The 22,926-nt window shown below is 46.3% G+C and overlaps 1 protein-coding gene across 1 annotated transcript in view; it reads left to right on the top strand.

The window, feature by feature from the left end:
• Window positions 1–22,926, top strand: part of Cacna1e (calcium voltage-gated channel subunit alpha1 E) — a 452,501-nt gene that overhangs the window by 83,482 nt on the left and 346,093 nt on the right. Inside the window, exon 2 of the mRNA XM_051186002.1 lies at window positions 1,057–1,507. Within this exon, the coding sequence (XP_051041959.1) occupies window positions 1,071–1,507 (437 nt within the window). The 5' untranslated portion in view covers window positions 1,057–1,070. The remainder of the gene's footprint in view (window positions 1–1,056; window positions 1,508–22,926) is intronic.

Genomic DNA, 22,926 nt, shown 5'->3' with positions numbered 1-22,926 from the left:
GGGAGGATGTTGACTGATCAGGAGTTGGGCTCTTGGCTGAAAGGTAGACAGCAGTGTCTTGAGGTAGAAAGCTGAGGTTTGCTCAAGCCCAAAGGACTATCAGGACCTCAGTCTTATGAAATAAATATTTTTCCACATCCTCTGAATTCCTTGAGTCCTCCTCTGTGCCTATATGCTCATCCCTCTTACCTATGAACCTCCCGGTCCCCACCTCCTTTCCAATACCCAGATCCTCCACACAGCTCTCTTGACTACCCCAGATGCATAAGGTGGCCCTCCTCAGAGCACCTACAGACACCAGGCCTACATCAGTCACAGCACATGATCCTATGTGACAAGAATCAGTGTCCCTCCTGTGTCCTCATGGGTATAACATGGACCATACCAAACTCATGTTGGGATGTGCGGTACCTGGCACTGGGTTTGGCACAGGGTAAGCATCTTCCTGAAGTGAATCTGACTGTATCCTCCTTGGTGTGGAAGAGCAGACTTTGGCTTTGGGGAGTCATTGGAGCATCTGGATCTGTACCTGCTCCCTGGGTCTTGGTATGTTTCTCTTAGGGTTCTGTGCAGTGGTAGTTAGCCACAGCTTCCAGCCCCACAATCATTTGGTAAAACTGTTGCTCTATACAACATAGTGTGCTGCCAGACCTGGTGTTCAGTAGCTTAGGCATTCAATGCTATTTGACTCCCAAACCTTACAACAGGTTTATAGGGAGGTAGTCCGGTGGTCTGTGGGGGGAAAAACTAGAATCATGTAAACTCTATCTTCTGCCCTGGCTTTGAGTCTTATGGTAAGAATGAAGTCTGCTTTGCTTAAACTCTGCTACCCAGTGAACCTGGTACCCAGACTAGTCTACTGTCAATACTACTGATTTTTAGCATCTTTTACCAAACTCTACTTGTGTGCCAGTTTATTGGCCAGGCCTGTGAAGTAGCCCCAAGCCTTGGAGAGTGGTATCATTAATCTCTTTCTCTTCTCTATTTCCCTGTGCCCATGATCCTTTCCCCCTCCTCCTCCCCACCCTTTGTTTCTGCCCACTCTTTTCCTGGCAGAGCAATGTTCTGTGATGGTGCCCGAGATGCGAGGACTGAGCCCAGGCCGAAGGCTGCCCGAGCCCGCCCTGTGCCCGGCTGTGGGAGGGAGCCCTGAGCCTGGGGCTGCTGGCCGGCGTCGCCACGTCCTTGCCCTGCCCGAGGAGGAGGCATGGCGGCCACAGCAGTGTGCCCTGCTAGAGGCAGATGCCTCCGACGAGGTGGGCATGCTGCCTGCCTCCCCACGCTCTGTGGTGGCTGGCTTCGACAACTTTTTCCCAGTGCAGGAGGGCGAGGGCCCGGGCTGGGAGGGCAGCGCCACGCTGGATGCAGGCTCCAGCACCTTCATTCCTGTGAGCCCAGAGGTCATGAAGCGGAGGCGTGGGGGCCTCATCGAGCAGCGGGACATCATCAAGGCCCACGAGGCACACAAGATGCAGAGCACCCCGCAGGCCCGACGAAAGGAGTGGGAGTGAGTATGGCAAGTGGGTGGGCACTGGGGACAGGGTAGACCCAGAGGTTGGGGAGGAGCCGGAGAGGCATTTGTCTCTGCATCCACTCACCTAGGAGTAGGGCCCTCCTGATGAGGGTGGGTGTCTGTGGTCAGCCAGTGATCATACTGCCCATCTTGTAGGCTACTCCGAATGTCATTGTGTTTGTCAAGTAAGGGTCAAGCATTCTTGGGCTTCCACTGCCCAACTAACCCATTTAAGCTCCCAGAGAGAAGAAATCGGGTCTATCGCTGCAAGCCATGGGGGATGGATGGCAACCCCTACTGCCAGTGTCATGTTCCCTTCAGGAGTGGAACGAGCTGCCATTTCTGCCTCCATCCTTGGACAATCATATTGTTCCCAATCGGGGCGGGGGGGGGGGAGAATTACCAAGCCGTGTGGACAACCAAGTCTTCATTTCTTCTCTTTCCATGTGGGACACAGGGTTTCTTTTCTGATGTAGGTTGGCTTGGAGACATGCTACTGAAGAATTTAGTTTTGTTTTTTCCAGGAGTCATGACTTAAAGGAAGGTAGTATTCCAAGTAATTTTCAGTTGTCTCAGTTTTATACCCCACGTAAGGACTTCGATTTGCTCCTTAAGCCAGTTTATTGCACATGTTCGCATGTCCTATTGTCTTTATGTCTTTCTTGCTGTCTGAGATGGTAGAAGTGTTAAATGTCAAGTGACTAGAAACCGGTGTTTTCAACGGCAGAGTCCGTGTTTGAATTTACCTGCTTGGCTTGCATAGGTGAGATGGATAGTGTGTGTGTGTGTGTGTGTGTGTGTGTGTGTGTTTGAGTGTGTGTGTGTAGATTGGATACTCTCTGTTTCATGTGGATATTAATATTTATTAGTTTGTTCATCTATTCATTAGCCCTGATATGTGATGAGCTCCTGAAATACAGGAGCTGAGTGTAGCCACCATTTAATGAACTGCATTACTCATCGCTCAGTTCTGTTGGTCTTCAAAACCCATAACTCTTTAAGTGCAGGAAACACATTGCATGTACTTATTCCTCCCTGAAACTACAAGGGAGGCACAATTACATCCATATCTAGCTAATAAGCACAGGGAAGAGCCTATCTCAGGCAACCTGATAATAACTGCATTGTTATTACAGTTCAGTACTGATGAGGAACTTACACCCTGCTATGCTGGCTCTAGAACTACTGGTTTTTACCCAGAAGGCATGGTGACTTTCATTCCTATTGTATTTCCTATCTCAATGGGTTATTGAGTTGTCTTGGCTAGTCAACTAATGTGAGGGTTGAGAGACTGAGGACTCACAGTGACCTGAGTAAGTCTTGGAAACTCAGGAGGAAGAAGTAGAGAGTTATGACAGTTGGGTTTGTTCATATTCACAAATATCATGATGTATACCCAATAATCAGGAAGTTGAAGCATGTGCTTCAAGTTCTAGGTGAGCCTAGCTATACAACAAGTGCTAGATCAGTCAGGGTTCCCTACTAAGACCCTGCCTCAATCAAGGAAGCAAAGAGAAGTATTTCATTCTGCATCTCAGTCATACCTTTATAACATGACTCTGAAAAACTCAAGGAGATTTATGGAGTATAAACATTGCTCCTGTCCCCCTGTCTTGTGTCCTAATGTCCCAATATACTCAATGTAAAACTAGATTCACTGTGGTCAGCAATATGTAAAAAACTTTCATGTATTTTACCAAGGTCACCTTTGCTAATGGAGGGATATCAAGAGCTAGTCCCCACACCTACCCGGTGTGGAAGTGGGCACTGCTGTCAGGTATATTGGGGGGTGAAACAGGGAAGACACATCAGTGGCCCAAGGACTGGGACATTAGTCTTTAGCAAGGTAGTACTGGAGGGGCAGCCTGCAAAGGGGGTGAGCAGAAGCAGAAGGAGGGTGACATTGTTTGTCTAGGGTGTGCTGGGAGTGCAAGGAGGTGAGGGCGAAGGAGGAACCATTGGTTTTGGGACATGACCTTAAAGGGAACAATTTCAGAAGGGCGATGGAGTTAGAACTCTGATTAGAGTTGGGTAATTAGTGAGAAAGTTGGGAAGTGATAGTGTCAGGGATGTTGCTGCATCCATACTTGTCCCCTCAGCACTCACCACTGTCATCTGCTTGGAGACCTCTGTGTTTAATACTGTTATGACTCCCCACCCTACCCTCCATAGATTCTCTCTTTTATAAGCCTCTGGGTGTTTCTGATCCTCTCAAACTTTCCAAACCTACATACTGCACTGTCTAGAGCAGTGGTTCACAACCTTCCTAATGCTGTGATCCTCAACCATACATTATTTTCATTGCTACTTCATAATGGTACTTTGCTACTGTTATTAATCATAATGTAAATATCTGATGTGCAACCCCAAGGAGGTCACGACTCATTTTTTGAGAACTTCTGGTCTAGTATTTATATTCTGCCATCAGAAAAGGTCTCTAGCCTTCCCTTCCCCTTTCTCTTCTTTCTGCCTTCTTTCCTCTTCTCTTCCCTCTAGTTCTTTCTTTTACATAGTCTTGCTATGGAGCCCAGGCTGACCTTCAGTTCTCCATCCTTCTGCCTCTGTCTCCTGAGTGTGGGGATTACAGGTCTTCACTACAAACTGACTCCTTCTCCAGTACATCCTTCACACACAGCCCCGAGTGACTCTTGTGCCTCGTAAGCCCGGGCCTCTTGCTTCCTTTGATCCTTTTCCCAGTGACTTGGCCTCATTGTATCCTGCTTTCATAGTTTTACATCTTTGTCATCACTTCACAGCTCCTCTGTCTCAGTTCGAAGCATCCTTGTATCTGATCACTGCCTTCTTTCTATCCAGTGGACTCTCATTAGAGTCTTTAGTCCAACTGTATCCACAGCAAAACAATGATCCTATTACCTTTCATTGCTAACCTCATCTTTAATCTCATATTTATTTCTCCCATCCTATCAAATTAAATCCTACTATAGACATAAAGTATTTCCCAGAGGAAAATGATAACTTTTACTTGAGATCTTATCCTACCATCTCCGTTTTTTCCCCTACCAGTTTCTAAGAGAGTCATTAGCCCAGGTGAAGAATGCTCCATGCCTTCCAAGCTGTTGTCCAGTCTGTCTCACGCTGCACCATCATCATAATCCGTTCCCGGTGCGGCCCCCACTTCCTTGTCCCTTTGTCGCTTTATCACGCTGGTCTTGCAACTCTGCCTTTGTTCCACTTGCCACGTCCATGTTCACTCCGACATCAGAACATTTCCAGAAAAAAAAACTCTCACACTATGAACACCTGATTTTTGACAAGGAAGTCAAAATTCTATAATGGAAAAGAAAAAGCATCTGTAACAAATGATGCTGACATAACTGGATGTGGAAATGCAGAAAAGTGTTGTAATTTTAGTAGGAAATTCATCACAATTACAACTTGTCAGTGAAATAACAAAAGCTGCTGTTAACAGAAAGAAAGGAAGAAAGAAAGGAGGAAAGAAAGGAAGGAAGGAAGAAAGGAAGGAAGAGAGAAAAAGAAAGGAAGACAGAAAGGCAGTCAGCCATTGTCTTTTCTAGGTGATGTAAATTCATTCATATTCACACTATATCTGTTGAATGAAACTGTCCTTGTTATTTTTTCAGCTCTGTGACAAAATACCTAAGAGGAATTAACATATAGGATGAAAGGTTTATTTTTTCGCTAAGATTTTAGAGGTTTTGGTCAAGGGTCTCTTGGTCCAGTTGCTCCTAGGTCCGTGGCGGGTCCCGGTAGAGGCTATTGTGGGAGGGAAGCTGATCGCTCTGTGGTGGTCAAGAAGTAAATAGAAAAAGCTCGTGTTTGTGACACAAACAATTAAGCTGGGAATCTATGAATGGACTAATGCATCCCCAAGGTCAGAGGTGTCAAGATCCTGTGTCCACCCAAAGGCTTACCTCTGAACTCCACTACACTGGGGACCAAGCCTTCAGTCAACATGAGGGCGTTTGGGGGTGGGGCACAGAAAAGCAAAATCATAGGAATTCTTACTTCTGCTTTTCCAGCTGAGACACGGAGTACTTAAATACTCCAGGGGATTAGTGTGGTTGCCCCTTAAAAAGCCTCCTCATTTCCATCCCCAGTTGCTAGAGGTTTTTTCCTCCTTGGTAGCTAAACATCCCCTACCTCATCTCTTTAGATTTTTAAAAGGAGATGGAAAGATGTGTGGAGTTTCCATGAGTCTTTAACCATGAGCCCTCAGAACTCAGAATCCTACAGTGGTTTCTTGTCTCCCATTCAACAGCCCTTTGTATGACCAGTGGGGCCCCGGGCAATCCCACTTTCCTGCCTATTGCCCCTCTCCCTGTCCTCTACAGAGGTGGCTCTGACCTCCTCTCCCAGTCTCCTCCCTGCTCTCTGCTCTAGTCACATCTGACCCTCGGTCTTCCCTGAAAATGCCTGGATTGCTCTCACTTTTTGCCTTAGTGGGCCCTTTCCTGACAGTGCTCTTCATCTCCCCTCACTGCTCAGAGAGACCACTAGCTCGTTCTCTTTAAGACATTGTCTGCTCCATCTCCCCTGACTCCTGTGCTGCCTTATTTGTCACCTTAGCTCAGCTCCCCCAGCACGCAGACATACACATTTTGTGCTGGAGTGTAAACAAAGACTCACCTTATCTTCAGACTTGAGAACAGTGTCTGCTGGGTGGTTGGTTCACGATAGCTGATTCCCCCCCCCCCCCCTGCCAGCCATGCTGTGTGATTGTGTAGGTTGTTGACTCAATCTGAACAATCAGCTAAGGAAGTGAGATATCTTTACCCTTGCCCTCTTTTTACAGGGCTTCTAGAATCCCACATCTTCTGCCTTCTGTTCTGTAAAACAGCATCCTGCAGGTTCTTTCTTAGGTGGTGATTGGATGCAGGAAATCAGCCTCTCTGCCAGTTTCCTGCTCCTCCATCAGCTCTGCTCCTCCTGGAGCCTTGTCCATCACCCACATATCTGACAGCCCCCCCCCACACGCACGCACACATGCACACACGCACAGACAGGCACACACACACACACACACACACACACACACACACACACACAGACAGCATAGACAGGCAGACACACACAGCACAAACAGGCAGGCAGGCACACACACAGAGATACAACACGGTACAGACAGGCGCGCGCGCGCACACACACACACACACACACACACACACATACACACACACCATTACAAATCCCTTTCCCTTGGCACCGAGTCAGGACTCTGGTGATGCAGCAAGCAGACTAGAAACCAACCTGGGATTTTCCCTATGTTGTTGCCTACAGTGGAGTGTGCCAAATGCTGGTAAGAGAAGGGCTGCTGAGGAGGAGGATCCCCAGAGTGCCAGGCTGTTTCCTCCCGAAAGCACCACCTGAGGCAAGTTCTGAAGACAACAGCTTCAGCTGCTTTCCCACCAAACAGGTTAGGGCATACAGAGTGTTACTTCCCAAAGAACCTGCTAAGAGGTTTCTCAAGCTTGGTGTAGGAGTTCAAAGGAGCTTGGGTAAGACTCTTTGTAGAGTGAGGTTTGTAATTTTACCAAATAGCACAGAGCAGATTTTTACTAATGAAACTCTTTAGTATAATTCCCTCCAGTTTACACAATGTTTTCACGTGTACTACTCACCTGATCCTCACAATGAACCTTAGAGTAGTTGTTATAATTCCTAATCTACTGGAGAGAAAGCAAGAGATAGCGTCAGGCCAGAAGTCTGTCTTAATAATGGCTGGGGCTATTGATTGAGAACTGGCTATGTGCTAGGTACCTTGCTTGTATTATTTATACTAATGGAAATAACAGGTACTATTATACAGAACAGAAACATTTCATACGGGACTATTATTACATATAGGCTTGGAAGAAAGGAAATTATGTGTAACTCTAAAGTCTGCGTAGGCTGGCATGCCTTACTCTATGAAGAGGGAAGCGGCATTTCCATAATCACAGTGCTTATCACACTGTATGGTAATTGCCTGTTTACATGTCTGTTTCCCCCTAGTCTGTGTGCAGAGAAGTCTGTCTGCTCTCCACTGCGTCTCCATCCCTCAGTTCAGTACCTGGCTTGTGGTAGACACTGAATAGATGACTGCAAAGTGAAATTAATAATAATAAAAAAATGATGCCAATTTATACACAGGGAAACTAAGGTTCAAAGAGGCTTGCCCTGTGTGACAGAGCTGGGGTTCACACTGTGTCCACTGACGGCACAGTCGTTGCTTGTTCCACTAAGGCATTCTCTCTGCCTTGGTGTTCCCTGCAGTGACTAGTGTAGCCCTGGGTGGATGGTAGGAATCCAGCTCATACTTGCGCTATAGCAAGGTTACTTGCGGACTGTGGGACCTTGGGCAGCCTTTGACCCCTGGTGGGATTGAATACTTTCCTGGCCGTCCTGTTGTAACTGTGGGACACTTCTGTTAGAGCACACAGAGAAATGTTGGTAAGTCATAAAATTGTTCTGGGCCTCTTCTATGCCTACAGTTTTCATGGGTGACATCAAGGACCATATATTTACTTGACGTGTGTGTGTGTGTGTGTGTGTGTGTGTGTGTGTGTGTGTGTCCATGTCCTGATCTGTCCCTCTCCAATTTAATCATTTGAAATAAGGTTGCTCACTGAGCTTGGAACTAGGCTAATGTTCAGGAAGCCCCAGGGACCCTTTTGTCTCTTCCCCTCCCCAGGACTGGGGTTGTAGGCATTGTGTGCACTTATGCCCAGATCTTTTAAATACGCTCTGGGATTTGAACTTAGATATTCATGCTTGCACAGAAAGGATTCTTACTTACTTGCTGAGCCAAGTCCTCAGTGCCCCAAACTTTGATTCTTGAAGCAAAATATTTGGTAAACATCTCTGCACTCTTGTCCAGTGTTTAAGATATTACATGGTGGGAACAAAACTCCACATCCCTGTCTGACACGGTTTCACTCCATTGCCTTTTTCTTAGGATACAGTACCATCTTCCCAGCTGCCCAGACCAAACATTCCAATTGTCCCTTCTTCCCTTCCCTTTCTGACACTCGGGCCAGTGGACATGGCTCTCAGACATACTCTGGGGGCAAAGCTTTTCCACCCTCCCTGCTGCTAACCACTTCAAACCACTGTCACTGTCCCCATCACAGTAGCCTCCTAATTGGCCTCTCTTTATGGATCTTTGTTCCTCTAGAACCAGTGAATGTGTCTATCACAGCAGACAGGGCCCTTTAGAGAGACACAGCTTCCCATTACATCAGAGTACAGCCTGTACCCCTAGCCCTGACTTTCATTCCCTGCCCTATCTAGTCTATGCCTGGCCACCCACCTTGTCCCTGTTGCTCACTCTCTGTCATTCTCCCTACTCCTAGCCACTGGTCTGCTTTCGTGGCCAGAATAAGTCCATTTATGTTTCTTCCCTGAATCCACCCGTTAGAATGTTCTTTCTTTCGATCAACAGGGCTCATAGTTCTTGTCATTTAGACCTTTGGTGTCTCCTGAAAAAGACTGCCCTCATCATACAGTCTATAACAGAGTCCTGGCCATAGTGTCCCGTCACCTCCTTCAGCTTCCTGCCTCCTCTGATAAGAGTGTCAGAGCCTGGTCCCCTGTGTACTACCAGGGTCGAGAACACCTGCATTTGTTGTTTGCATAGGAAAGAATTCTCAATGAAGCATTGGTGGGGTGAGAGTTATGACCTAGGTGCTTACCAGGCTTTTGTCAGCCCACCTATGCTGTCAGGACTAGTGCAGGATGCTCGGTACCAGGGCTTCTAGCTGTGGAGCAGGCTATCCCTGAGGAGCTCACGGGCCTCAAAGCAAGGCTGGTGCAGTACAAGTTGTACCAGCAACCTTTCACCTTGCCTTTGATCTTGACAGACTGTCTTGCTTGACTTTGAACAGATGCTTTTGCCCTTCAGAGCCTCGTTTTCCTCCTATGCTAGATTGCAGATGAGTGCAAAGGTGTGTCTGAACAGCCATGGAGGGAGACAGTATGCAGCACTTAGTCCCCCACTTTCCCTTGGCCCTTTCCCCCAATGCCTGTTTTCCACCAGTGCCCTCACCTCCAGGTCCCATTGCTCATCATTGTCATCTGCAGCAGGAATCTGAGGGACACTGAAGTAGAGGCTGGCTCAGTTAGTGGGGATGTGCTACACACGCCAGTGGATCTCAGCAGCATGAGGGTGGGTAGGTGTGGAAATACACAGTTCCTGGCACAAGCAGGCTGTGGACACGCATCAGCATTTAGCATCAACATCATCCAGACCTCATCACAGTCGAGGAAGATGGGGAGTGGGGATTCTAAGCGGCTGGCTGGGTGACTGCTGTGCTTTACACGAACCATCCTTCCATGTGCAGGGTCATGGGTTGTGATGAGCAATGAACCACTTTTGAATCCCACTCTACTTTTGTCTCAGCTGCCCTGCAGTACTGACTGGGGAGGGGCACAATGAGGATGGGCAGCCACATAGCATCCGCACCAGCTTTTACTCTATACTCAACAGCACTATAAATCCTGTAGGAGAGAGATGTCTCTGCCTTAGGGCATTCTGGCTGAATTTTAAAGGCTATTAAGTAATTTCCCCCTGGCCTTCTTGAAAATCAGCCTTCTCCACACAGATCTAGAGGCATGTGCTGCCACCTGCTGGCAACGTCAGGCACAACCTAGTTTAATTCTGTGAAATTAAAACATTACAGGAGAAAAATTTATTTAGTTGACTAAAGATGCTTTTGTCGAATGCTCTGCTATTTTAGTTCCATTCTAAATTATGCCCTTCAGGAGGACAGGAGTTCTGAAGATCGCTGGTCCATACCATCCCCACTGCTTAGCCTTGGCTAAGTGCAATCGTTTGGACGACAGGTTGGCCCTGAGGGCTCCTGGGTTTTCAGGCCAGCAAGGCCCAACCCCCACAGCTCAAAGATTAGGCATTCTGGACTCTTTGAGTTGTAGTATAACATGCCTGCCGAAAGCAGGGCAGATGCCAACGGAACACAGAAACCTCGAGCCCTCGACAACGGGCTGTCATCCCCACACAGTGACACATTTGAGAACCGGCAGCCAAGAGAAGACCTGCAGCATATGTCCTGCTTTCTCAGGATTCTGAGTGGAACAGGAAGCCACAGAGAATCCAGTGGACCAGGCTCCCCCCAGAGGGGGGATTTGCTTTTCCAATGGGCCCTCTGGGCACAGGAACACTGGTAAAGCACTTGCTGCGCAGGTGTAAGGACCTGAGTTAGATCTCTAGCCCTCAGATAAATGCTGAGCAAGCATGTGCCTATGATCTCAGTGCTGGTGAGGCAAAGACAGGCAGATTCCAAAGGCTTGCTGGTCAGCCAGCTTCGCCAAATGGATGAACTTTGGCTTCAGTGAAACACCTTAAAAAAAAAAAAAAGGTGGAAAGAAACTGAGGGAGATAGATACCTGATGACCTCTGATCTCCACATACATGCATACACGTGAATGTGCAACCCTGCATGAGTACACACACACACACACACACAGCCCTTTGGGCACCTTTAGCACACATCCTTCAATTTCTTTCCTTGTTCTAGGATTGAAAACAAGGCCCTATGTGTATGACTCTTCTCCAATGACTTTTCTTTCCCTCATTTTTCTACTTCATATCTTTCATAGTCTTAGAAATATCCCTCTATGGCAGAGTGAAAGAATGAAGGGGATGATGTCCAAAGTAGTGCAGTCTCTCCTTGGATCCCCACTTCTGGCTAAGGGGGCCTCCTGCCTCGCTAGAATCATGAGTGTTCAGGAACTGTGGCTCACACATGCAGCCTCAGCATTCAGGAAGTTGAGGCAGAAGGGTCTTGGGTATGAGATCAGTCTGGTCTGCATAGTGTGACTGTATCTTAAAACACACACAAAAGAAAAGAAACCTCACCCCAAAGAAACAGCTGTGTGCCTAACCTTCCTGCTTCTGCTGAAGCCAACAGCTGCTGGGGGAGAGGGGCAGGTGTCTTTACCTTGCCCTGAGCACTGTGCCAGGAGCCAGCACTGCATTAGATCTGTTGCCCAGACTTGAAAGAGGGATGGAGAATGAAGTCTGTGCTCAGAGTCCTGTCTGCCTCCCCTATCCATCCATTTTGGTGCAGGTACATTCTGCATCTCTCTATCTCTACCCTGCCTGTGTGGAACATAACTGAACATATTCAGATAATTTGGCTTTTTGAATATGCCAAGATTCTATCCCCAGTTACTTTTAAGTGGGGAGAAGGGGGATGAAAGAAACATCCTCTTCTGTTAGTGGTACAATTGATTGTACTTTCCCTAAAGAGGTTTTTAAAATTTCTATGGTGCCCTCTAGTGGTTATTTCTGTGCATTACAGACATAGTCTTGGAAGCTGAGTAATGTTGCAGAGGGCTGGCGTTGACTATAGGACAGCTATCAATTGACTGGCCAGGAAACAAGCCAGAAGGCCAAAAACCTTCCCAGAGCAGGTGAGCAGGGCCAGGAGTTTCTATCTCAACCTAGAGCACCCCCACCACCGCAGCCCGTGCCGGCTTTCCAGTCAGCTCTGAAAGAGCTCACTTGGGTATCTTGGCTGCACGCGAGTCAAGACAAAGATGAGGATATCTTCTCTTGGATGTGACAGGACACATGGGGACAGAGAAGAAATAGCGCTGAGGAGGCGAACATAGCTGCAGGAATCTGTGATGGCATTAGAGCGGAAAACAAACACTTACCTAACAGTGATGATACCCACATGGTTCCGGCTCCGAGGCACACGGGACCATTGACACCACCACTTCACAGCATCAATCGAGGAGCTGAAGGGGAGCCACTTGTTGACTTCCTGACCTGGCGATCTTTCCTCTCCTCTCAGCACTGGGCAGCCCTTGTGCTGACTGCTCCCAGCCTGGCGTTCCTTTAGCTTCCTCCCCTCTCTTCTGTTTCTGGCCCCTTTCACCGCTCTCCTCTTGCCCTGAAGTAGAGGAGGGATGCAGGACTGTGGGGCGTGCCTCCTCCATTCCCTCCACCTCTTGTCCAGAGCCCCATGCTTGTAGACCCTTTGCAGCAAAGCCCACATGCCACCGCCCAGCTTCATCATGTTTGCTGGGTGCTTGAAGACACAGCCTCATTACTTGCTGACGTTAGTGGCGGGGCCCCTGTCCTCCCCAGACTTACAGAGAACAGAGGGAGGGTCTGGGTTTAGAGCAGGTCCAAACTGTGGTCAGCTCAGGGGCAGCATACATGGGACGGGGGAGCGTGCAGCCAATACAACTGAGTGCAGTGGGGTCAAGTCCAGCTTTGTGTCGTTGCCCCTGGGCTCACCTTCCCGGGGTACCATCCACTGCATTTGCTCCCCTCTGTCTCTAATGCCTGAGCTGCCAGAGGCTTGTTCCTTTCCCCTCCTTCCCTCATCTTTCCTCCCTCCTCTCTGTCATGATAGTGAAATCAAGCCACACTTTCAAGGCAATATATACCACGCGCTGTGAACGCAAGCACCTCTATCGGAGGGAGTTGCCGATGGAAACCGGTGGTGTGTGCCTCTATGGCCTGCACTTCCATTTCTGCAGGGTCAGTTCCAGGAGCCATCTGTGGGAGGAAGGGCCTTTCTCACACTGTGTCCTTAATCTCTTGCCTCCAACACCACTGCCCCGCCCGCCCCCCTCCACCACATTGAAATGTGAACTTTTGCTGTCTGTGTTATCTCTCGGGTCCCGCAGGAGAGGCCAAATGAATTAATAATGCAGCAGCAGGAAACAGAGAGATGGAGTCATTAATTGCCAGTCAGTGTTCCTAACCTCTCAGGGCCACTAATTAGCTCACTGACAGATTTGGTTTTATCCCAAGCCAGGGCCAGGCTTTGGGCATGCTTGGGGCTCAGCTTGGGGCATCCGGCACAGAGGAGCAACCCTGTGCCTCCTGGATGGTTGGGGTGTATTTGCTGAATTCAGAAGTGTCCATCGGGACCCCTGGGTGTCTCCTTGGGGTGGAAGGATGAACTGGGGTGAGGGCAGGGTGGGAATGCTAGTGTCTGGATGGAGCTGGGTGGTGCGTGTGTGGTTCTTAGGCCCTGGTAGCTGGCTTGTGATCTAGTTTGCCACAGGTGAGTTACTCTTGCCAAGCTGTGCTGTGCATGATTGTCTGAAAGCAACACACTGCCTTTTAACTACAGGTTCTCCCAAAGAAGATTAGCCTCTGCATTGCACATAGACTTTGTGGAGGGGAGCATTAGCTCTGGCACCATGGTGGTGCAAGAAGCAGGGTTTAGGCCTTTTTATCTATCTGGGCTTTGAAGTGCAGAGTAGAGGCATCCCCCTTTTCTCTGCCATGAGGGCTATTGGTTAAGAGCACATGGGATAGTTGTCTGTTCTTCAGTCTTGCCTACATCCTCTACAAACTGAGAAGCTTGGTTTTGTTGTTTGTTACATAGAAATAAGAATCATTTCGTGCTGGGCGGTGGTGGCACAGGCCCATAATCCCAGCACTCAGGAGGCAGAGGCAGGTGGATCTCTGTGAGTTTGAAGCCAGCCTGGTCTACAGAGGGAGTTCCAGGACAGTCAGGGCTATACAGACTAACCTTGTCTTAGAAAAGAAGAAGAAGAGGGATGATGATGATGATTTAATACTAATCTAATCTAATGAAACTCACATTCACTAAGTGACTGGTAGGTAGCCTCCAGATAAAGTCCTTTACAATACTGGTTAGGATTCTCAAACCTTTTCTACCTTCCTTTTTCTTTTAGAGATTGAATCTCTTATAGCTCAGGTTGGTCTCAAACTTGCTGTGTAGCCGAGGATACCGTTGAACTACTGATCCTCCTGCCTCACCTCTCTGAAAGCCAGTATTACAGACATGCACCACACCTAGTCTTTGTGCTGGAGCTCAATCCCAGGACTCAGTGCATACTAGGCAAACAGTGTGCCAACTGAGCTATATCCCCATGGTACCTTTCTTTTTCTAAGGTACCTTCCCTTTCCTGTCTTATATATACTCATTTTGGAGTCCCATGACCAAAAAAGACCATTCTTATCTGTTTACATACAGAGCATCTGGCCTCTTTGCTGGTCCTGGCTTGGCCCAGGGTAGGTTCTGTCAGGCTTCTCCTCTCTGCCTGTGCCAAGGGCACTCCCCTCCCCCCACTTGCTCCTGGCCCGGTGCCATACTACTCCAGGGAGGTTAGGCTACTTGCTGCAGGTTGACTTCCGGGGAACAGACTAGGCAGGGCTAATGTACAGGTTTACTGGAAGTACCTTGGGGATCATATATGGGGTAAAAGAAAGGAGAGGAGAGGGTTGGGTTGAACAATATCAAAAGTTGAGTTGTGGTGCTCAGGCGACTTCCTGGGAGGTTCTGGAGCTTCTTGAGTTAGAATAAAAAAAGCTAGGCTTTTTGTCCCTGATCTACTGGTCACTGGATACAGACTCCCCCAGAAGATGTCATGACTTTGGCCAAGCAACCAGTCTTCCTAAAGAGAGCTGATACCTCATTCCCAGAAGCTTGTGGGGGTGGGGCAAGGATCCCCCAGTCCAGAGGGGAGACTGTGGCATATCTCAGCACCCACATGGGGCCACAGGAGCTGTTAGTTTGGTGGAGTTTGGACACAGCTATACATCTCTTTAGGTGATTGTTTTGGTAGCTCCTTGCCTACCTCTGTGACCATAGGTTGGGCAAGCAGCTGGTACACCCTGGCCTGCCCAGATCTGCAAGGAAGGAGTCAAGTACCAGCTCCCCTGGGACACAGCAGGCCACCAGAGATAGCCTCCCTGGGATCTTCACACCTTCTCTGGGGATTGGCTACTCTTCTAAGTTGCTCTAGGTCTTTGTAGAAGCAAAGTGATGGTATGGAGCCTACTGGGTCATCATTTGTGCACATGAGCTCTGTGCTGGGTGACAACCTTATCTGATTTTGAGTCTACTTTGAGCTCAACACTTCTTACTTGTCTGGGGACAGAGGAATGGTTAACCTTCCTGAATCACACCTTCATTGTCTATAGGACAACATGTGCCCTTCAACATGCTGCACACCTCAAATACTGACACGGCCACAGGTTGGCCAGCTACTATAGGTGATGGAAAATGCTCTGGCCCCAAGTCACATAGCCACAGCTTGGACTGAGCCCACATTCTCACTGACTATTTTGTTGAGGGTGGCCTTGCCACTTGTCATGACTACAAATAAGGTCCTCAGTTACCCTCTTCCTACAAACTCAGCAATAATTAGGCTAGTTACTTCACTCTGGTGGACTTCCCCCAGAATCTCAGGTGACTTGTTGACTTCCATACCCATTGCCGGGGACACTCCCTACACACACACACCAAGACCACAAGTTTTCCTATGTTTATCGATCACATTTACGTATATAAAATAGAAAAATAAATTCCAAAACAGGACCCTTACTTAAGTCTTTGATTTTATGTTTGTAATAGTGAAAGTTAAATTCAGCCCATGCAGGTAAAACAAGAGGTAAATTTAAGCTCTCCTTCCAGGTGAGTTTCTGTAGAAGGCCGAGGCCATGGTGAGGGCTCGACAGGGCAGTGAGCATTGCCTTCACCATGCAGTTGCTCTTCACCTGCTTTTGATGGCAGTGCTGAATCTCAAAGCTGAGGACCACAATGTGAAGATATTCTTGGCTCCTGAAATTTCCCAATGAGATTTCTCCAATAGGAATGCTTTAGAAATGGCATTGGGATGTTTTAAACCAATGAAAGACGGAAGAGTGACTGGCCCTCCAGGTCTGGGGTTCCAGACAATTCATAATTGATGATAAGTGGAGTAGCTTCTACGTCCTTTCTGACTTGCCCCAGGATGACAGACATGCTGGTGAACCTGGTTGATTGATGTTACTTGTCAGAGGGGTCCTATCCACCCACCCCCATTCCAAACCACAAAACCACTTAGCTATTTCCAGGCATATTGTTAATGTGGTCTCTGCAGCCTCATTGGGTTTGTGTTGCTAGATAATCTGGAATCTTTTTGGACCAACTTTTTTTGCTCTGGGGTAAATCTGAGATTTGTGGAACTCCCTACATTGTAGAAGTTTTCTCATAAAATCATCTCAGAGCATGAGATGGGCAGATATGAGATATATTGTGGGCTCCTCTATTAGAAATTGCATTTGACTTTTGAGTGTGTTGACCAGAGAAACAAATTGTGATTTTTATCTTTTCATTACACAAAATCTGGAGGAGGGAGACTAGGGCTGTTGAGGAGTCTCATTTGACCCCTTTAGGGGCAGGTAGGTGTGGGTTGATCAACCCATATACAGGGGTTGCATATCAGATATCCTGCATATTAGATATTACAATTCATAACAGTAGCAAAAATATAGTTATGAAGTATCAATGAAAACAGTTTTATGGTTGGAGGTCACTACAACATGAGGAAATGTATTAAAGGGCCGCAGTATTAGGAAGGTTGGGAGCCAGTGATGTAGACTGTCAAGGGGGCCTTTCTGCTTGTCCATTTCTATAAAGTATCTTGCTAGCTCATAGTTCCAAGTGGACGACTTTTATATAGCACTGTGATTAGTGTGTCCAGAAAGAGGAAGAACAGAAAATGGGGAAGGAGGCCCTGTAATGGAGTCAGACTCTTAAAAACTTCTGCCTCAGTCATACCTGATAACTTCCTCTTACATCTTTGGCTGAGCTATGCCATATGATGGCTGTTTACTGAAAGGAGTACTGAGAAATGTAGTTCTGTTAGGATGGCAAGAGAGAAGGCAGTTGGGTAGGCAGGTCCCAATCTCAAGTATAAGAACCTTGTCAAAGCTGAGAAACTGCTGCTTGGCATTTTTGATGTTTCTTTGTGTCTGGTAGTGAAAGCCAAACACAAGCAGGAAGTCTCTGGTCTCCTGCAGTTTCCAGCCTCAAATCTGGTGTAAACAAAGAATGTCTTTAGGAGAAACACCAGGATCTACTTTGCTTATTGTTAGTAAGAGACTTTGAGACCCCATTCTGTGATGATGGATTTGTCTGGGATCTACTTAGGAAGACATTGCATCTTACCTCACACACTTCCAAGAGTGAAACAATACATGGATAAACACATTTACACACGTTCTTACAGGCCCAGGTATGATGATGATGGTACACACCTTCATTGACAATATCCAGGAAAGAGAGGCAGATCGCAATGAGTTTTAGGTCAGCCATCAGGGTCTACATAATGAGCTCCTGTCTCAAAGAAACAAAACAAGACCCAACAAGACCCACAGAGACAGCTTTCAAAGTTACAGTAAGGCCAGCAGGGCAAAAATTTCACTGTTTGGAGTTTATAGACCACCAGATGAGAGTAACCTTCATTTCACAGAAGGAAACTAAACATGTCATTTAAACACCCCCAGCATAGCACTTTTGACATGTATGTTAGGTGACAAAACAAGAGTATGATTTTGGGGTTCCAGAATGCCAAGTGTTGGTCTCATCTCTTTCATTAATTTATGGCGTGCCTTCTATTAACTAGCTTTAGCCACTTAGCCATCTCTCATACAATTTTGTCTGTTAAATATAAAGGTTGGTCTTGGCACCATTGGGTATCTAGGAGAAATAATATCTGAGCACAAATTTAGGCCACTTGAGGAATTACAAGTTTTCAGTAGTCACATTAAAAGAAGTGGGTAAAACTAATGCTACACTTTGCTTAACACAATATATCAAAATATTATAATTTTATTATAAAGCCAGTAAAAAATTTCATCCTGTATTTGCAGACCAAACCCCTGAAATGAGTTCGTATTTTGTCCTCACAGCATGTTCCACTGGTGAGTACTCCGAGGTGCTTGTCAAGAGCATAGAGCCAATTGCTGAAAAAGCAGAGGTTGCTTCTAGCTGTGACCCACTGAGCCTGATCTGGAGCTTGCCTCCCTCAGGTGCAGACGAGGGGCATCACTGCGTCCCTCTCTCTACTATTCCCTCTCTGTTCTGGGCCAGCCTCATTTGTAACTAGGGCTGTCCCTCTTTTCACAGGGTTTGCCTTACATGTCTTTGATTTGCCTTACAGAAACTCCATTGACAGCTCCCAGGTCCTCTTTTGGGACATCTTATGTTCTCTGGGTTTGGCATTCCATTGCCATTATACTTTTTAACCATCTTAAAATGCAATGATACAGATTTTATTTTCCAGTACAGAAGCTGGGAATCATGGGGCGACCAGGACCGGGCACACATCTGAGCTGATGAAGTTAAAGTTTTTGTGGGGAGACATTATAATGAGCAAGGTGAGGCCAGATGGGATTAAGGGGATTCTTCAATCTTAGAAAGTCCTTGGCTGAACAAAGGGCTGGCAACTTTAAGGACAGTAGTCAAGGAGGAACTTTCTTCAATGGTGGCATTTGAGCAGATATCTGAGTGACAAAAGGAAGAGCTTAGAAAGGATCAGTTCAAAGGCACTGTAATGGTGGGGTTGTGCTTGAGAGTTCTGTTACAATTCAGAAGCAATCAGTGAAACTGCAGAGGTGGTGTTTGGAGCGGAAGGAAGAGGTGGCATAAGAGCTGAGGAGGAGCCACCTGGTGATGGAGGCCTTTGGAGGGCAGGGTACATTATAGCCAGGTGTAGTGGACACACACTGTTGGGTTCCGTGCAAAGAGAGACATGGCCTTTGCTGTGTACAGAAGGCTGTCCCATGGGGACCTCTGAGAGCTTGCCGTGCACATCCAAAGCTGTAGTCAGTAACATCATGTTGGTAACTTGAAACCAGCCACAGCAAGAGTATTTATACCCCAGAAATTGATAGCAGATGCTACTAATCAGAGCTCTCTTTTCTCTGAAAGCCAGTTGTAGGCACTTACTAACACACCATCAGACTGAACTGATCTATATTTTAAAAACACCTTTTCAGCTGCTCTGTGGACAATGAATTCTGGAGAGACAAAATGCAGTTCTGATTGTAGTTTTGAAATTTTACTCAGGATAAACTACTAGAAGTGAAGTCACTGTATTAAATTATCAAATTGCTCCCCCTACTGAAGAATTTCACTGCTTGACTTCTAACAGCAACATACCTCTCTCTAGGTATATGTGTGTGTGCACCTCTCTCTCTCTCTCTCTCTCTCTCTCTCTCTCTCTCTCTCTCTCTCTGTGTGTGTGTGTGTGTGTGTGTGTGTGTGTGTAGGCACACATATGTGTGAGTGCATTGAGGTCAGAGGAGATTTTGACTGTGTTTCCTAAGGTACATTTTGTTTTGAGACAGGGCCTTTCACTGGCCTAGAACTAACCAAGTAGGCTAGGCTAGCTGGCCATTGAGCCATAGGTATCCCCCTATCTCTGTCTCCCCAGCATTGGGGTTGTATGAATTAAAAGTATACTGACCACTTTGCACCTCATCCTTTCCTCCCATGTTCCCAGTACCTCTGGCTATCTCACCTCTTCCTTGCAAATCTGTCCATGTCTGTTTTGTTTTTAAACCTGGGCTGTCTGTGTGAGCTACCCAATGGAGCCTGATGGGTTCAGCAGTGGGCACACGGCTGTAGACAATAGTTATTCTTCTCCCTGAATGTAGCAGTGACCTATAATTCAGCAGTGAGATAGGGTCCCACAAGTTCCTCTAGCTTCCATGATTTAGTGTTGACCCATGAGTTACTCTAGCTTCCATGATTTAGTGTTGACAGGGCCAATCTTATATGGGTCCAATACAAACAACTGCAATTGTGAATTTATGATTGCAGTGATTACATAGAATCCAGAAGGCAGCATTTCACAGCACTTCCCTCTGTCTTTCGGCTCATATGCCTCCTGCTCCCTCTTATTCAGTGTTTCTGGAGCCTTACAGAAAATGGTATGAATGTCTTATCTGGGGATGAGTCTTTAGCCACTGCTCATTCTCAGCATCTTGGGCATCTGTGAGTCTCTGAGTTTCCCACACTCACTGTGGAGAGAGGCTTCACTAATGAGGGCTCAAAGAAGAAAGAGATTTAGAAGGCAGAATAATGCTATATCACTTTAGTTAAACAACAGTAAGAAGTTTTCCACATTGGCCTTCATCTCCTCTTGTCTTGGGTTTACAGTATCAATCATGGACTCCCTCTTGTCATACAAGCCTCAAACCTAAACCATAACAGCCATGCCACTATTGTGTAGCTGGGCAGATCTGGCCTGGCAGTTTTTTTTTTTTTTTTTTTTTTTTTTTTTTTTTTTCTTTTTTAGGAAACAGCTGAGTAAGCAGCTGAGTAAGATGATTGATGCCATTTCTCCACAGCAGCCTGCATAGCCCCTTCTAACACTGAAAGCTAGCCAACAGGAAGTTTCCAGCTTGCTTTTCTGTATCTTGCAACTAAGATGTATGGTATCTTCAGCAAGAGAGTCTTGTCCTCTAGTGCTGTTAGGCAACCAAGAGAACTGACAGTATTACTTGGGGGCCTTCAGGCCTCTCTGTCAAATTATTGTGGCTACAATCTATACTTGGGATGGGAAATTTTGTTTAGTAACTCATCACTTCTAGGAGTAGTTGTACCCAGTTGTGCAGATGACTCCTTCAACCTCCCGTTTGTATGTTCCTTTCTTTTGGTTATAAAATAGTAGGGTTTTCTTTTCAATTAAAAAAGTATTTTAATTCTTGGTGAATTTCATACGATGTATTTTGATCACATGCCCTCCTCTCCTCCACCCCCCATATCCACATTTACTTCCTGTTCCTTGCCTTTTATTTTTTAAATAACCCATCCAGTCCTGTTTGTGCCGCACATAATTATTTCCGAATATAGGGGCATCCAGTGGAGTGAGTTTGACACATGAGGGACTACACCCTTAAAATGGACTCTCTTTTCCCTAGAAACCATCAGCTGACCATAGCAGCTCCTTTCTCTTCCATTGTAGAATGCCCACTGGCTTGCTCTGGTACAGATCTCGTGCAGGTAACCACAGTTGCTATGAGTTCATGAGTGTATTGCTCTTGTCATATCCAGAAGTCGCTGTTTTACTCTGGTCTGCCCTGACCTCTGGCTCTTGCAATCTTTTTGCCCCCCTTGTGTTACAGTCACTGAGCCTTTAGGGTATATAATATAGATGTCACTTTTTTTTTTGGCTGAGTACTCCACAAAACACTATTTCTCTGCACTTGGACTAGTTGTGAATTTTTAACTATCATCGACTGTACTAAGAAAATTTCCTGGTGAGATCTGAGAGCTGGGCTAATCTGTGTGTATATAGAAATTGTATGTAGAAATACAAGTGTAGAGAATACTTTGATACTATGTCAGTTTAGCAGAACAATAGTAGTAGGTTCACCCTTGGAGACTGTGAGCTCCCCCAAATCCTTCAGAAAATGGTTGGTTACTCCTATAATGTTCATGCCAATATAACATCCATGGCATATTTTGCCACAATGATAGTTCTTGTAGTTTATAGCTAAGTAAGACTGCTGATATTTTTTTCCTCTAGGCATCCTACATAGCACATTCTGATACTGTGAAAGCTAGGAAGCAAGGTAGTAGCTTCCTGATCAGTACCAACTTTGTCTGTCTATATCCTGTGAAAAGTGAGTGGTATCTTCAGTAATAGGGTCTTATCATCAAATCTGGTGGGTGACTAAGAACAATGGCAACAGCCTGCATTGTTTTGGGGGGTCTCTAGGGCACCTCTGAAAATTCAAGGGGAATTATCCTACAGCAGGTAGTAAACTTTTATTTGGCAACCTATAGGTAGTTGGTTTCTATATTGCTTTTTTAAACACTCTCCATTTTAGTTAATCCTCTACTGACTCATACACTCATCTCTCAAGTCCCCTACTTCTCCTCCTTGCTTAAGATTTTCCATCCCATAATTCTTCCTCTGTATGTCTCCTTTACCTCTGTTCTACCATCTTCACTCCCTTAAGGCAACCTCCATTTTGGTCTTCTGGCTTCCACAGGTACTCGATATTTAATAATGACCTAAAGCTTTTCAGGCTCAATTCCTTACTGAAGAACTATTGGCAATTGATAGTTTGGGGGAAACATCTTTTTTTTTTTGTGTGTGTGTGTGTGAGTATGGCCATTAGATTTCCTAAGCTCCAATGAATGCCCCCATATATGGGCTAAACTAATGAACTTGGTAGGTTGTTTTAAAAAGGCTATGAAGTTCAGAGGCAGTTATGTTGAAAGGAGAATCTGGGGAAGTTGGAGGAGGGAAATGGCAGGTACACTGATCATACTTTTTGCATATATGTATGAAATTCTCAAGAAATAATAATAATAGCTCATAGAGTTGAAACTAGAGTCTGCATGTGAGAGAGAACATATGGTGTTTGTCCTTTTGGATTTGGGTTACCTCACTCAGCATAATTTTTCCAGTTTCAGTTATTTACCTGCATAATTACATTGCATAAATTTGTTTTGCTTTACAGCTTTAAAATTCCATTGTGTGTATGTATCACATTTTCACTATGTGTGCCTCACTTGGTGGAGATTCAGATTGACTTAGGTTCCCAGCTATTGTATGTGGGTTGTGGAGAGCAAACACAGGTCTTCCTACGTAACAGGGTAGTACTTTGCTTACTGGGCTTGCTCCCTAGCCGTCTCAGTACCCCTGCTAATGTC

This window comes from Phodopus roborovskii, unplaced genomic scaffold, assembly GCF_943737965.1.
Source record: "Phodopus roborovskii unplaced genomic scaffold, PHOROB, whole genome shotgun sequence".
NCBI lineage: Eukaryota > Metazoa > Chordata > Mammalia > Rodentia > Cricetidae > Phodopus > Phodopus roborovskii.
The sequence above is the reverse complement of the archived record's forward strand: the minus strand, read 5'-3'. Positions and strand labels throughout refer to the sequence as shown.